Source organism: Muscardinus avellanarius (genome assembly GCF_963383645.1).
Source record: "Muscardinus avellanarius genome assembly, chromosome: 5".
In the NCBI taxonomy this organism is placed as follows: domain Eukaryota; kingdom Metazoa; phylum Chordata; class Mammalia; order Rodentia; family Gliridae; genus Muscardinus; species Muscardinus avellanarius.
Genome location: NC_137790.1, coordinates 93233984 through 93247772, shown reverse-complemented (window position 1 = coordinate 93247772; position 13789 = coordinate 93233984). Strand labels below are relative to the sequence as shown.

At 38.1% G+C, this 13789-nt stretch overlaps 1 protein-coding gene across 1 annotated transcript in view; it reads right to left on the bottom strand.

The window, feature by feature from the left end:
• The window catches only part of CCDC39 (coiled-coil domain 39 molecular ruler complex subunit), a gene marked incomplete at both ends in the record, with an annotated part of 87979 nt that extends 77064 nt beyond the window's left edge, over positions 1–10915 (bottom strand). Inside the window, 2 exons of the mRNA XM_080696881.1 lie at positions 262–381; positions 10826–10915. Coding sequence (XP_080553007.1) covers positions 262–381; positions 10826–10915 — 210 coding nt within the window. The remainder of the gene's footprint in view (positions 1–261; positions 382–10825) is intronic.
• Positions 10916–13789: the final 2874 nt, after the last annotated feature.

Here is a 13789-nt window from a genome sequence, read left to right as displayed (position 1 = left end):
ATCTGCTGCTTAGCATTATATTAGGTTGTTTCATATCTCCTTTGGTAGAAATTAACTTTTGTTTAAAATTAGTAGCAGTAGTTCTGCCAAGCCTTTTTCTGTCTACTTAGAGGTTATGGGTTATGTTCACAATAGTTAGATTCTAAAGTTCTTGATTACATCTCTGAAATAAAATCACAGATACAAATATGCTGTGACATGTTCCATGACTACACATGAAAATTTATGATATGATCCACATAAATTTTGATATTACTGTACCTGTGTAAATGAGAATTCTTGGTTAACATTTTTGAAATGAGAAGTCATAGCATTAATTCGATCTTCATAGTCACGTAGATGATCTCGCAAACTTGATCTTTCATTCTGTAGCTTTGATAACTGTAAATAATAAATACTGTAATTAACCAAAGTCCTATCAAGCTTTACCATAGTGGGCTGGCAGTGTAGCTCAGTGGCAGAGCACTTGCCTAGCATGAAGGTAGCCCTAGGTTTGATTTCTGGATGTGATCTCTAGTAGCTCCAAAAAAAAATTTTTTTTTTATTCAGAGGGACTGAGGATAATAATAATAGGGCAATTGTCTAGCATGTATAAAACCCTGAGTTTGATTCTAGTGCTACAAAAGTAAATAAATAAATAAATAAATAGTTTTATCTTGCTAAAGGACCTAAAATCAAAAGAAAACTAAATCTTCATATATGTTGTGTTTTAGTTTCAGTTGTGATAACAAAAGCACAAGACTGGCTAGGTATGGTGGCACATGCTTGTAATCTCAACATTTGGGAGGCTGAGACAGGAGGATCATGGTTCGAGGACAGCCTCAGCTACTTAGTGAAGCCCTTTGCAAATCAGTGAGACCCTGTTTCAAAATAAAGAATAAGGCAGGGCATGGTGGCACAGGCTTGTAATCCCCCCGCTTGGGAGGCGGAGACAGGAGGGTCGTGCAAGTTCGATGCCAGCCTCGCTGGCTTAAGAGACCCTGTTTCCAAATAAAAATATAAAATAGGTCTAGTATAGCCCGAGTGTAGCCTGAAGGTAGAAGGGTTTTGGGAACCTCAGTACTGCCAAAATAAATAAATAAATAAATAAATAAATAAATAAATAAATAAATAAATAAATAATAAAATAGAACTGGGGATATAGCTCAGAGGTAGAATGCCCCTGGGTTCAATCCCCAGTACCCCCCCAAAAAAAAAAAACCAGACTGGGTAACTTAAAGAACAAGTACTTATGTCTGAAAGGTTGTTTGTTTGTTTGTTTCTGTACTGAGGATTTATCCCAGGGCATTCTACGTCTGAGCTACACCCCCAGAACTATTTTTTATTCTTTATTTTGAATAGGGTCTAAGTCGGACCTCACCAAGTAGCTGAGGCTGGCCACGAACCTGTGACTCTCATGTCTCAGCCTCCCAAGTACTGGGATTACAAGCATGAGCCACCACGCCCAGCTTATTCCTGACAGTTTTAAAGTCCAAGATTGAGGTGCTGACCAATTTGGTTTCCAGTGAGAGCCCTCTTCCTAATTTGCAAACAGATGCCTTCTTACTGTATCTTCCCATGGCAGAAAGAAACATCATCTCTCTCTTGTCTCTTCTATGGATGCACTAATCTCATTCACAAGGGGTCCACTTTCATGACTTAGTTACTTCCCAAAGGCCCTACTTCCAAATACCATTACACTGGGGATTAAAACTTTACTATATGGATTTTGGGAGGACATAAACATTCAGTACACAACATTTTGCTTCTTTAAATTTCCATAAGAACTTCAAAAATCTACTCATTTTAAAATATAAAATAGTGTTGAAGATTATTGTGGGAAAATTATCACCATGTTACACAGAACTAAAATTACTCGTAGACTTAGCAGGATCCACAGCTGAAGTGCATTTTTCATATAGCAGTACTACATATACTTATAAACCAAAAGTATGATTCTATACTAGAATCTAACTAATCCAAAAGATGACTTGAGTGAAAAAGAATATGCTCAGAGCTATAACAAAAGCACAGAGCAGAGAACATATATTTGAGTAGTAACTAGATACCAGGCATGATTCTTCTTTCTATTTGAGATGGAGAATATTTAGACTAAGCGTATCAGAATAGCTCTTATGTGCTTAGAAGGTGCTTATTAATACATTTTGCTTACTTTGAATTAGAAGCCCTAATAGAAAAAAGTACAAATTTTTTTTGGGGGGGAGTTTAATCTCTTTTTATTTTTATTTTCTTTTGTATTTTTTTTATTGGTGCACTGTATTCATACATCATAGTGGGATACAAACTTTTGTAGACATACATGCACACATCGCCCAGGCAGCCCCCACCCGATCCCCACCCCATTCCCTCCCCATCCCTCCTTCTCATGCTTGGCTTAGTGGTTGCCATCTAGTATTATAGCAATTTATCCAAAATTAAAAATGATAATCTCACATAACAGTTTCATTTGTCTGATACCAAGCTTTTGATGACTTAAAGATAACATTTCAATATTTCTTTTTGCTTTCTTTCTTACCAGAGAATATTTTTTTTCTGTTTTTTTTAGGTGAAACGATCATATATTTATATATTTATTTTTCAGAAAAAAATCTATCCTAATATGGAATATGGATTCTAGATACCCAAAACGATCTTGAAAAAGAACAAAGCTAGAAGATATATATTTTCTGATTTCAAACCATATAAAGCTACAATAATTGAAACAGTGTAGTACTGTTCTAAAGGCAGATATATAAACCATTGGAGTTAAATACAAGCCTAGAACTAAATTCTTCCCTAAATTATCAAGTTATTTTTGACAAGGTTTCCACGAACATTTGGTGGTGGAAATAATAATCTTTTAACTAAATATTGTTGAAAAATAATAATTACATGAAAAAGAATAAAATTAGACCCTTACCTAATCCCATATACAAGTATTAACTCAAAATAGATAAGAGACCTAAATATAAATCTTAAGACTATAAACTTTTAGAAGAAAATATGGGTCATAAAACCTCACAAAATTGAAATTGGCAGTGATTTCTTCGATATGATTTCATTGGCACAGGCAACAGAAGGGTATACAAACTCCCTAAAAAATAAAAATTGTATATCCAAAGACAATGTAAACAGAGTTAAAAGTTACTAATAGAATGGGATAAAATATTTCCAAATGCTATATCTGAAGGTATATTAATATTCCAACTAGAAATCCTAAAAATTAACAACAATAAAGGCAAACAATACAATTTAGAGATAGGTAAAAGACTAACATAAATAATGAATCTCCACAGATAACCAATCTTAGTTGTCTGTTGGATGGAATATCATGTTTCTCTGGTTCTGGTGTGTGTTACCTATTTCTTCTTTGTAGTTAATCTCTTTGAGTATTTTCTCTAGCGCTGGTTTTGAAGACATAAATTCCTTCCATTTCTGTTTGTCATGGAAGCTTCTTATTTTTACATCTAATTTGATAAAAAGTTTTGCTGGGTAGGAAATTTTTGGCTGGAAGTTGTTTTCTTTCAGATTTTGGAATATGTTACTCCAAGCCCTTCTGGCTCTCATGACTTGGTTTGGGAAGTCTGGAGTGATTCTAATTGGTTTGCCTCTGAATGTCACTTGGCCCTTTGTTTTTGTTGCCTTTAAGATTCTCTGCTTGGCTTCCACAGTGGTCATTTTGACAATTATGTGGCGTGGGGATCCTCTTCTATGATCCTGTCTAAAGGGAGTTCTATAAGTTTCCTGGATCTGTGTATCAACCTCTTGCTCTATATTTGGAAATTTTTCTGCTATTACTTCCTTGAAGAGATTGTTGATCCCTTTGGTATCACTTTATTTTCCCTCCTCTATTCCAATTATTCTTAGGTTAGCTCTCTTAAAATGGGCCCATATTTCTTCAATGTCAGATTCCTGCTGTTGGATATTTTTTTCTAGATTAGAAACTATGCGTTCATTTTTGGAATGATCATCTTCTAAGAGCGAGATTCTGTTCTCCATGTGGTCTAATCGGTAGTGCTTTGAATTGAGGCCTTTATGTCATTAATTGCATCCTTTATCTCTTTTTGGCTCTCTCTGAGTTCTTTTCGAAGCACCTCTATTATTTCTACAGTTATTTTCCTGATTTGATCTTCTAGAAATCTCTGATTTTCTGTTTTATCAGGTTCTCATGTTGTGGGGTTGTGGGCATTCATTGCTCCAGTGTTATTCCTCTTTCCCATGATTTCAGAAGTTTGTGCCTTCTCTGGGTTCTTCCCTTGGGTCACTATGACTTCACTTAAGGTGTTCTGGATCTTGAGTCTGTAATAACTCAGACCCCACTACTCCTTTACTGGGTTGTATCACAGAGTCTCCGACCCAGGGAGTCGATAGAGGCTGCTTTAAACTATGGGGGATGCCAGGTTGCACGTTCTCCTATGGTGTGATATCTCCGCCACCACCACTCCCCCACTGGGTCAAGTCCCAGGAAGTACAGTACTGGGATTTCTCCTCTGTGGCCCGCAATTTGACTCACTGTTCTTGAGTTCGCAGATGTAGCTGTACTGGACTCGTTGAATTCGCTGCTGCTGCCGCCGGTGGCAATATGGCGCCGCTGCTACGCCCTCAGCTGTGAGGCTGGCTTATTTCTTCTTGGTTTTGAGTTCCACTCTGAGTGCCTGCAGCGTGTGCTGAGCTCAGCCACTGGGAGCTTTAGATGTTCCCTGTGCCTGGCTGTTCCGCAGCGGCTCACCTCGGCTTGCTGTAGCCGTCCGGTGAACTCGCCACTGCCACCGGCAGTATGGCGCTGCTGCCGCGTCCTCAGGCGTGAGGCCGGTGTATCTCCTCTGTGGCTCTGAGCTCTGTTCTCAGTCCGCTTTCTCTCTGGAGCCTGGTGATTTTTTTGTTTCTATGGTGATGGTGTTTTCTGGCTATGAAAGGCGCGGATTTTGTGGTAATGGAGATTGGTTGTTAGCGGGGTTCTTAAGCCCCGCTTTTCTTGGTCGCCATCTTCCCGGAAGTCTAATCAAAAAGTACAAATATTAAACAAACAAATAAACCTTTAAGAAAATACAAGATCGATTCTCAGGACCTTTAGAATATGTCACACCTCAAAGCAGTATAAAAGCTCAACAAAGCAAAAAAATGCGTCCTTATAGTCTACTTCTACTTCTTCTACTTCTTGTTTTCTTTTGTTTTGTTTTGTTTTGTTTTTTCCTGGTACTGCGGATTGAACCCAGGGGTGTTTTATCTCCGAGCTATACCACCAGCCCTATTTTTTATTCTTTATTTTTTAAACAGAGTCTCACTAATTGCAAAGGGCCCCCTAAGTAGCTGAGGCTGGCTATGAGCCCGGATCTTCATGTCTCAGTCTCCCAAGTATTGGAATTATAAACTCGCACCACCACACTTGGCTTCCTTATAGTCTTGAGCTACAGTTAAGAAAGCTCAGGGCACCTCCCCCGGGTATACAACACAAGCCACTGAAATATGGAAGAAAATGTCAGTTAATATTAAATATTCCTTTTTAGTATTATGGTGATTATATTTGTTTCACAAGATTTTATTTATATTATTTGTTAGCTCTTTTATTGATTTTACTTATTTTAATTCCCTCTTTTGTTTGTCCTGCTTTGCTTTTAATTACTAAAATTAGCTTGGTTTCTTCTTGTCTTATTGATCTAATAATATAAGGCTATACATTTTCTCTAAGTATGTAACATTATTGTTTCCCATGAATCTAAATATGAAACAGTTTCCTTGTACTGTTTTCTAAAAGGAGATTTTAAAAATCTGCTTTTAAGTGTATAGTTCTGTGGAATTAAATAAATTGATTTTTTCCCTTTAAATTTCTCTTTGATATAAGGTCTACCCAGGAATATATTTTGAGAAACATGCCTAAGTATTTGAGATAGAGAATAATTTTTAGTTATTTCAAAAATATCTAAAAAGCCAGGCATGGTGGCCCACGCTTGTAATCCCAACGCTTAGGAGGCTGAGACAGGAGGATTGCACAGGTTCAAAGCCAGCCTCAGCTACTTAGTGAGGTGTTCAGCAACTTAGTGAGACTCTAGTTCCAAATAAAATATAGAATAGGTCTAGGAGTGTAGCCCAGGGGTAGAAATCCCTGGGTTCCATCCCTAGTACCACAAAAAATTAAAATATTTTAAAATTATTTATTATAAATTATATTGTGTAGAGTCAGAGAATGTGGCCTATGAAATTTCTTTTTGTATAACATTTTAGGGATTATACATTTTTTTAATTGTGTCAAACATAAATAACATAAAATTTTCCACTTTAACTTTCTTCTCCCCCTCCCCCATACTGAAGATTAATCTCAGGAGCTAATTATACTTCTGAGTTACACCCTCAGTCCTCCTTCCCCTTTTGTGCTTGTGTTTTGTTTTGGTTTGGTTTTTGCAGTACTGTGGATAGAATCCAGAACATTCTACCTCCAAGCTATACCTCCAGCCCTATTTTTTATTTTTTTTATTTTGAACCAAGTTCTCACTAAGATATGGAAGGCCTCACTAAGTAGCTGAGGCTGGCTGCCAACCTGTAATCCTCCTGTCTCAGCATCCCAAGTACTGGGAATACAAGCATGCGTCACCATGCCCAGCTCCTCCCCCTTTTTTGAAACAGGGTCTTGCTAAATTGTTGAGACAGGCCTCAAGCCAGAGATCTTCCTTTCTCAGCCTCCCAAGTACTGGAACTACAGGTGTGCACCACCATGCCCAGCCATTTTAACACTTTTTAAATGTATTTCTGTAGAATTAATACATTCATACTATTTTGAAAGTTTTATCAGCTTCCACCTCTAGAACTTTTTCATCTTCCTCAAGTGAACATGTGTACTAATTAAACACTAACTCTCCATTCCCCTGAGTCCCGGCAACACCATTCTACTTTCTGTCTCTACGAATCTGACTACTCAAGGCATCTTATATAAGATGTGTTCTCTGTATTTATTTTTATTGTATTATTCATATTCTTTATATTCTTATTTTTGTCTATTGGAGCTATCTACCTCTAAGGAGGTCCTTAATGAAGTATCTAACTATAACTGTATTGTTTCAATAGTTATGTTGTGTTGTTTGCAACACACAGCTTTATGACTTTATTTTTTGCTTTTCTTTAAAAAAAATTATTTATTTATTTTATTGATACACACTGTAGTCATACATCTTAATGGGGCTTTATGACTTTTATTTGGTTCACCAGTCATGCCTTTTATCATTTCATAATGCCTCCATAATAAAAATTCTTCTTTTTTAATGAAAGCACAATGATTCACTCTTATGAATTAACAAGTTCTTCTCCATAGAATTCCCAAAATGTATTGCTTTTTTATTAAATAGAAGATAATATATAAGAATCACCAGACATTTGTTGAAAACATGCATCATGTGAGGGATAACAAAACAAACGATCCTAGAGGAAACATGTAATTCAGGACACAATAGACAATAATTACATACACATCCACAAATATATAAATGAACAAACACAAACATAGAAACTGGAAATTATACCAACTACTCCTCTGATAAAGGACTAATATCTAGAATATACAGAGAACTCAAAACACTCAGCACTAAGAAAACAATAACCCAATCAAAAAATGGACACGTGAACTAAATAAACACTTCACAAAAGAATGGTCAATAATGTATTTAAAAAGTGCTCAACATCATTAGCAATCAGAGATATGCAAATCAAAACTACCCTGAGATTTCAAACTACCTCCAACTAGAATGGCAATCATTCAAAACACAAATAACAACAAATGCTGGTGAGGATGTGGAGAAGTGGGAACTCTAATATATTATTGGTAGGGTTGCAAATTAGTGTAACCACTTTGGAAAATGGTATGGAGGAATCTCAGAACAATGGAAACAAACCTACCATATGATCCAGCAATACCACTTCTGGGTATCTACCCAAAAGAATGAAAACCAAACTACCGACCTAATATATCCATATTTATGTGCATAGCTGCACAATTCACAATTGCCAAAGTATGGAACCAGCCAAGATGTCCATCAACAGATGAATGGATTACAAAACTATGGAATATATACACAATGGAATTTTACTCAGCTATAAAGCAGAACAAAATTGAATCATTTGCAGAGAAATGGATGGAACTGGAGAACATTATGCTAATTGAGATTGGTCAGTCACAAAAAAATAAGAAATTGATGCTCTCCCTAATATATGGAAGCTAGGGAGAAAATGAGTTATAGGAGGAACTCTAGGTGAAGAAGGAGAAACCCTAGATGAGCAAATAATGCGACCTAACTGAGGAGGATGGGAGGGCAGAAGAGGGAAATCCCCTAATGTACATGATGTACATTCACAAACTTATCAAAGTCAATCACTAAGCCAAAGATGAGAAGGAGGGAGGAAGGAGGGAATGGGGTGGGGATTGGGGAAGGGATAAATATGTAATGTGTTCATGTATGCCTCTACTATCTTAGACTCCATTAAATTGTACGACTACAATGCACCAATTAAAAAAAATCTAAAAAAAGAAACTAGAAATTAAACTGTACTATTAAAACAAGACAATGTTGCTACACAAATGCACAAGCAAAGAACTTAAAATATAGCTGCCAAAATAAGATATTCAATGAAAAGATAAAATTATAAACACTTTCAGAGATTACTTTTTAAAGATAATCTATTAAGCCAGGCATGGTGGCGCACGCTTGTAATCCCCGCACTTGGGAGGCTGAGACAGGAGGATCGCACAGGTTCGAAGCCAGCCTCAGCTACTTAGTGAGGTTCTCAGCAACTTAGTGAGGCCCTGTTTCCAAATAAAATATAAAAATAGGTCTGGGAGTATAGCCCGAAGGTAGAAAGCCTCTGGGTTCCACCCCCAGTACCACACGCACACACACAAAAAAGATAATCTATTAAGAAATGGACAAAAGACCAATATCAGATTACTCTCCAAAAACACTACTAGAAGATAAAAGTACAATTTATTCTTAATTCTGGGAAAAATATATTTTCAAACTAGAATCCTATAATCAGTGAAACTACTATCAAATATGAAGGTATAATATGACATTTTCTGGAATTCAGGGATTCAGAGTGCTTATCTCCTACCTAGTCTTCTTCAGAAGACACAAGAAAATATTCCATCAAAATAAGGAAATAATTCAAAAAAGAAGGTATATGACCTAGGAGATAGCATCTCAAACAAGCAGAGATATAAAGAGAATCTCCAATTCTCAGGAAATGGGCGAGTTGTGGGGAAATCAGTCCATAATAGAAAACACAAGGCTCCAAAGGTCAGGGAGGGCAAGGCAAGGGAGCAATGGAGTATCTTGAAGATCTGACATTCAGATTTAAGGTGTATAAACTTAAAGTACAAAACAGACGGGCAATTGAGAATGCAAGGAACCAAAAGCATAAGATTAGGAGCCCACTGTGAAACAACCATGGAAGGGTAAAATCCAACCAGCCGAGGGATGAATCGAAATGAAAAAGTCAAGAAAACACAGAGTAAATGTGACAACATAAAAATAATAAAACCATTATTTTAACATGGGAAACAAAGATATGAAAAAATATAAGAGTACTAATTTCTTCGTCTTTAAAAGAAGGGAGTCACAGTCGGGCATAGTAGTGCACACCTGTAATCCCAGTACTTGGGAGGCCAAGACAAGAGGACTACAGTTCAAGGCCACCCACAGCAACATAGAGAGATTCTCAGCAACCTAGAGAGACCTGTTTCAATATGAAAAGTAGAAAAGGGCTGGAGTGTAGCTCATAGGTAGAATGCCTCTGTGTTCAATCCCTAGTACCAAAAGATAAAATCAGGGAGTCAATCAGTACTGTCTATAAGTGAAGCAACTTTTAAAAACAATAATTAATAGCCGGGCATGGTGGCGCACGCTTGTAATCCCCGCGCTTGGGAGGCAGAGACAGGAGGATCACGCAGGTTCAAAGCCAGCCTCAGCAACTTAGTGAGACCCTGTTTCCAAACAAGGTATAAAAAAAAATTAGGTCTGGGAGTATACCCCAGAGGTAGAAAAGCCCCTGGGTTCAATCCCCAGTGCCATAAAAAAAAAAAAAATTGCTAAGCTAGTTGCAATTATTTTTTTAACGAGTGTTCTGAATTGTAGTTGATGTAAGGTGGTCCTTACAACGTAAATGATCCTCACTTTGAAACTTCTAACCTGAATATTTTACATTCTTCTTGGAATGTTCCTCGAATCTCAAGTTACTTTCAGTTTTAAACATCATAGGCAGAAACACAAAATCAACCAGATGTGTTTTGTTGACAAAGACGCGCAAATAACGGTTGCTAGGCAAACCTCAGAGATCACTTTCCAAGCTGCGTTAAATTTCTTTGTGTGGGGGGTTGGGGGAGTTCTGGGAATTGAATACAGAGGCATTCTACCTCCAAGTTATACCCCCAGACCCACTTTATTCTTTATTTTGAAACAGGGTATCACTAAGTTGTGGAGGGCTTCATTAAGTTGCTGAGGCTGGCCACGAACCTGCGATTCTTCTGTCTCAGCCTTCCAAGAACTGGAATTACAAGCGTGCGCCTCCACGCCCGACTGTGTTTAATTTCAAGAAAAGGCGCGCGAGAGGCTTTCCCCTCCTGCCTAGGCAGCTAGAAATGAATCTGGGTTTTATATTCCTGAGTAGCTACTACAGTTTCAAAATGCTTAATTTTTAAAGGGGCAGGCAGAGGGAGGTAGGCAGATGGCATGGGGAATATTATAAAGGGTGAGACTGGGAAAGGAAAGGAGGGGGAGATATCGTAGTGCTGCCGAACCAAAACCCAAAACAAAATAAAAAAACTCGCAGCCAACAGACCCTCCAGGTCACCTTCACCTGATCTCACCTCATCTTCCAGAGCCTTGTTCTCTTTGTTGGCCACTGGGATGGCAAACCCATCCTCCCAGTGCAGTTCCGCCAGGAATTCACTGCTCATGGCAAACTCGTGGAGAGCAGAACAGAAGTCTGCCTTCTGGTACTGAGGACGAGCAGCAACCCAGTCGGATAGAAGCACAGCTAAAGTTGTCCCGGAGCCCTAGCAACGGTCCGGCGTCCCTAGTTACCAAACAGGAAGCGCTTAGAGCCAGAGGCGGAACTTCCTGTTTGGGATTCTCTCCTTCCCACCGCAGTATCTTTCTCTGTACCGCGCAGGAAAGTGAAGCATCTTCTTCCTACCCTGGTTCCCTGGGACTACAAGAAGCCGACAGGACTTTGCAAATGAACATCGCTCGAGTCGCTGCCCCAGGGCTCCGGTGTAAAGTTTGTGGCCCTAGGAGCCGAACGACCACAGAGTCCTGGATGGAGCTATGCTGCTTAGCTAACTGCCTAGTGAAGAGCTAACAACCATAAAATCGGTCTTTACTAGTGGCGTTTGATGATTTGTTAAGGATTTTAGCTAAGACCATAGGTGAAAGTAGACCGAGGTAGACTGGTATTTGGAAACAGTTCACTCTGTAGAATCACCCTGGATAATCCGATCTTCCTTTCTGAATCTCATGGCCTTCCAGGTCCAGCTGCCCCATTGCAGAACTCCTAACTGACCTCATAGGGTGAAGGGCTCAGAGACTGCAAACTTGTTGCACAGGGTATGGTGGTACCTCCAGAACACTCCTATGTTTTTGTTTTTTTGTTTGTTTGTTTTTTTGTTTTGCTTTTTTGTTTTGTTTTGTTTTTTGTTTGGGGTTTTTTTTTTTTTTTACATTTTCATTATTAAAATTAAAGATGTGGAATATCCCATGAAAACCTGTATTTCCTTCTCTTGAAAAAGGCTAGATGACAGCCTACGTTATCAAAAGCCAGGCAGGGTGGCAAAGGCCTGTAATTCAAGTATTTGGGAAACTGAGAGTAAGATCTGCATATTGGAGGCCAGCCTCATCAATTTAGCGAGACCATATTTCAAAATAAAAGGGATTGAGGTGTACTTCAGTGGTAAATGCTCCTGGATTCAAGCCTTAATATTATGAAGTGTGTGTGTGTGTGTGTGTGTGTGTGTGTGTGTGTGTGTGTGTGTGATGACCTCTTTAGATCTGCAAGTGAATTAATGAATTTCACCAATTTACTAAATTTTAATTACCTGCTTGGCATGGGTACGCATTTGAATTATGGTCTCTGTTGTATTGCTTCTCAGATCTAGAAAGGAAAAAGCAGTCCGTTAATCTAATTCTTTCATTTTCTTTCATTTTCTAGATAAGTAAACAGGCTCCCTGAATTGAAGCAATTTAAAGTATGCATTGTGAGCGTAAATTAATTTTGCATATCCAATAAACAATTGTAAATTTTTCCTAGAACTTAAATGTATGTAGGAAGAGAAAAGAAAGTACAAAGAACCAAAATACATATCACCTTGAATTAACATTCATATTTTGACAAGTTAGCTTTATCTAGATCCTATATCATTTGCCCAAGTATTTTAAAGTAAATCACAGATATTCACACCTGTTCTCTAATACAAACACACTATTAATCTGTCACATCTAACAATTCTTCAGTATCACCTAATAGCCTTCTTATTCATATACCTTTTCTTTTTCGCAGGACTGGAGATGGAACCCAAGGGCTTTCTACCCCCTAGCTACACCCCCGGCCCTATTTTTTAATCTTTATTTTGAAACAGGATCTCACTGAGTTGCATAGGGCCTCACTAAGTAGCTGAGACTGTCCACCAACCACGATCCTCCTGTTTCAGCCTCCCAAATACTGGGATTACAAGTGTGTGCCACCACGCCCGGCTCATATGCCTTTTTATAGTTGGTTTGTTACTGTATTTTTGTGTTATATTTTGTTTTTGCTTTTACGATACTGTGGATTGAGTCCAGGCATGCTCTACTACTGAGCTACATCCTCAACCCTTTTCTTATTTTGAGACTGAGTCTCACTAAATTATGGAGGCTAATCTCAAAATTGTAAGCCACTTGTCTCTGCCTCCTCCAGAGTAGTGGGACTAGGCCACCATGCCAGGCCAATTTGTTACTATTTTTTTTAATTCTCATTTAATAGCTTTGCCTCTCTGCACCTATATTTTTTCCACAAATTTAATCTTGTGGATCTAAAAATTGTGTCTTTAAAGATTAGATTTATGCATTTTACTCATATAAAGATTTATGCATAAAACTCAGAATGTCTCTGAGTTTTAGCTAGAATACCCATGTAGTTTCCAAATCCCACAGTACTGACAAAATAGTATCTCTGCACCTCCCCCTCCTCACCACAACATTCTATATCAATGTGTGTGTGTGTGTGTGTGTGTGTGTGTGTGTGTGTGTGTGTGTTACTGAGGGTGGAACTCAGCAGCTTTTCTACCTCCGGGCTATACTCCCAGACCTACTTTTTATATTTTATTTGGAAACAGGGTCTCACTAAGGTGATGAGAGCCTCATTAAGTAGCTGAGGCTGGCTTTGAACCTGTGCAATCCTCCTGTCTCAGCCTCCCAAGCACTGGGATTACAAACATGTGGCACCAAGCCCAGCTTATACAATGTTTAAATCTCAAATGTGACTAGGAAGGAAGCCTCAGTTTGTCGAGAGAATTTTGATCTTCATAGAATAATGGAATTTTAGAACTCAAATACCTTATGGAAGATCATCACTTATACTAATTTAGTCATTCCTAGTAATGAAGATGGTAGTCTCTATGTTAAAATGGCACTTAGTTATTTATCCTTGAAATCTGCTATAGCAAAGATGCTTTTTTAAAAAGTTACTAGAATTATTACTGCCCATGTACCTTAAATACTGTTAATTTCCCATCCCAGTTTCTAATGTGAGTATTGAGAAACTGCCTTTGTCTATGCCAGAAGATTGATTTGGCCCA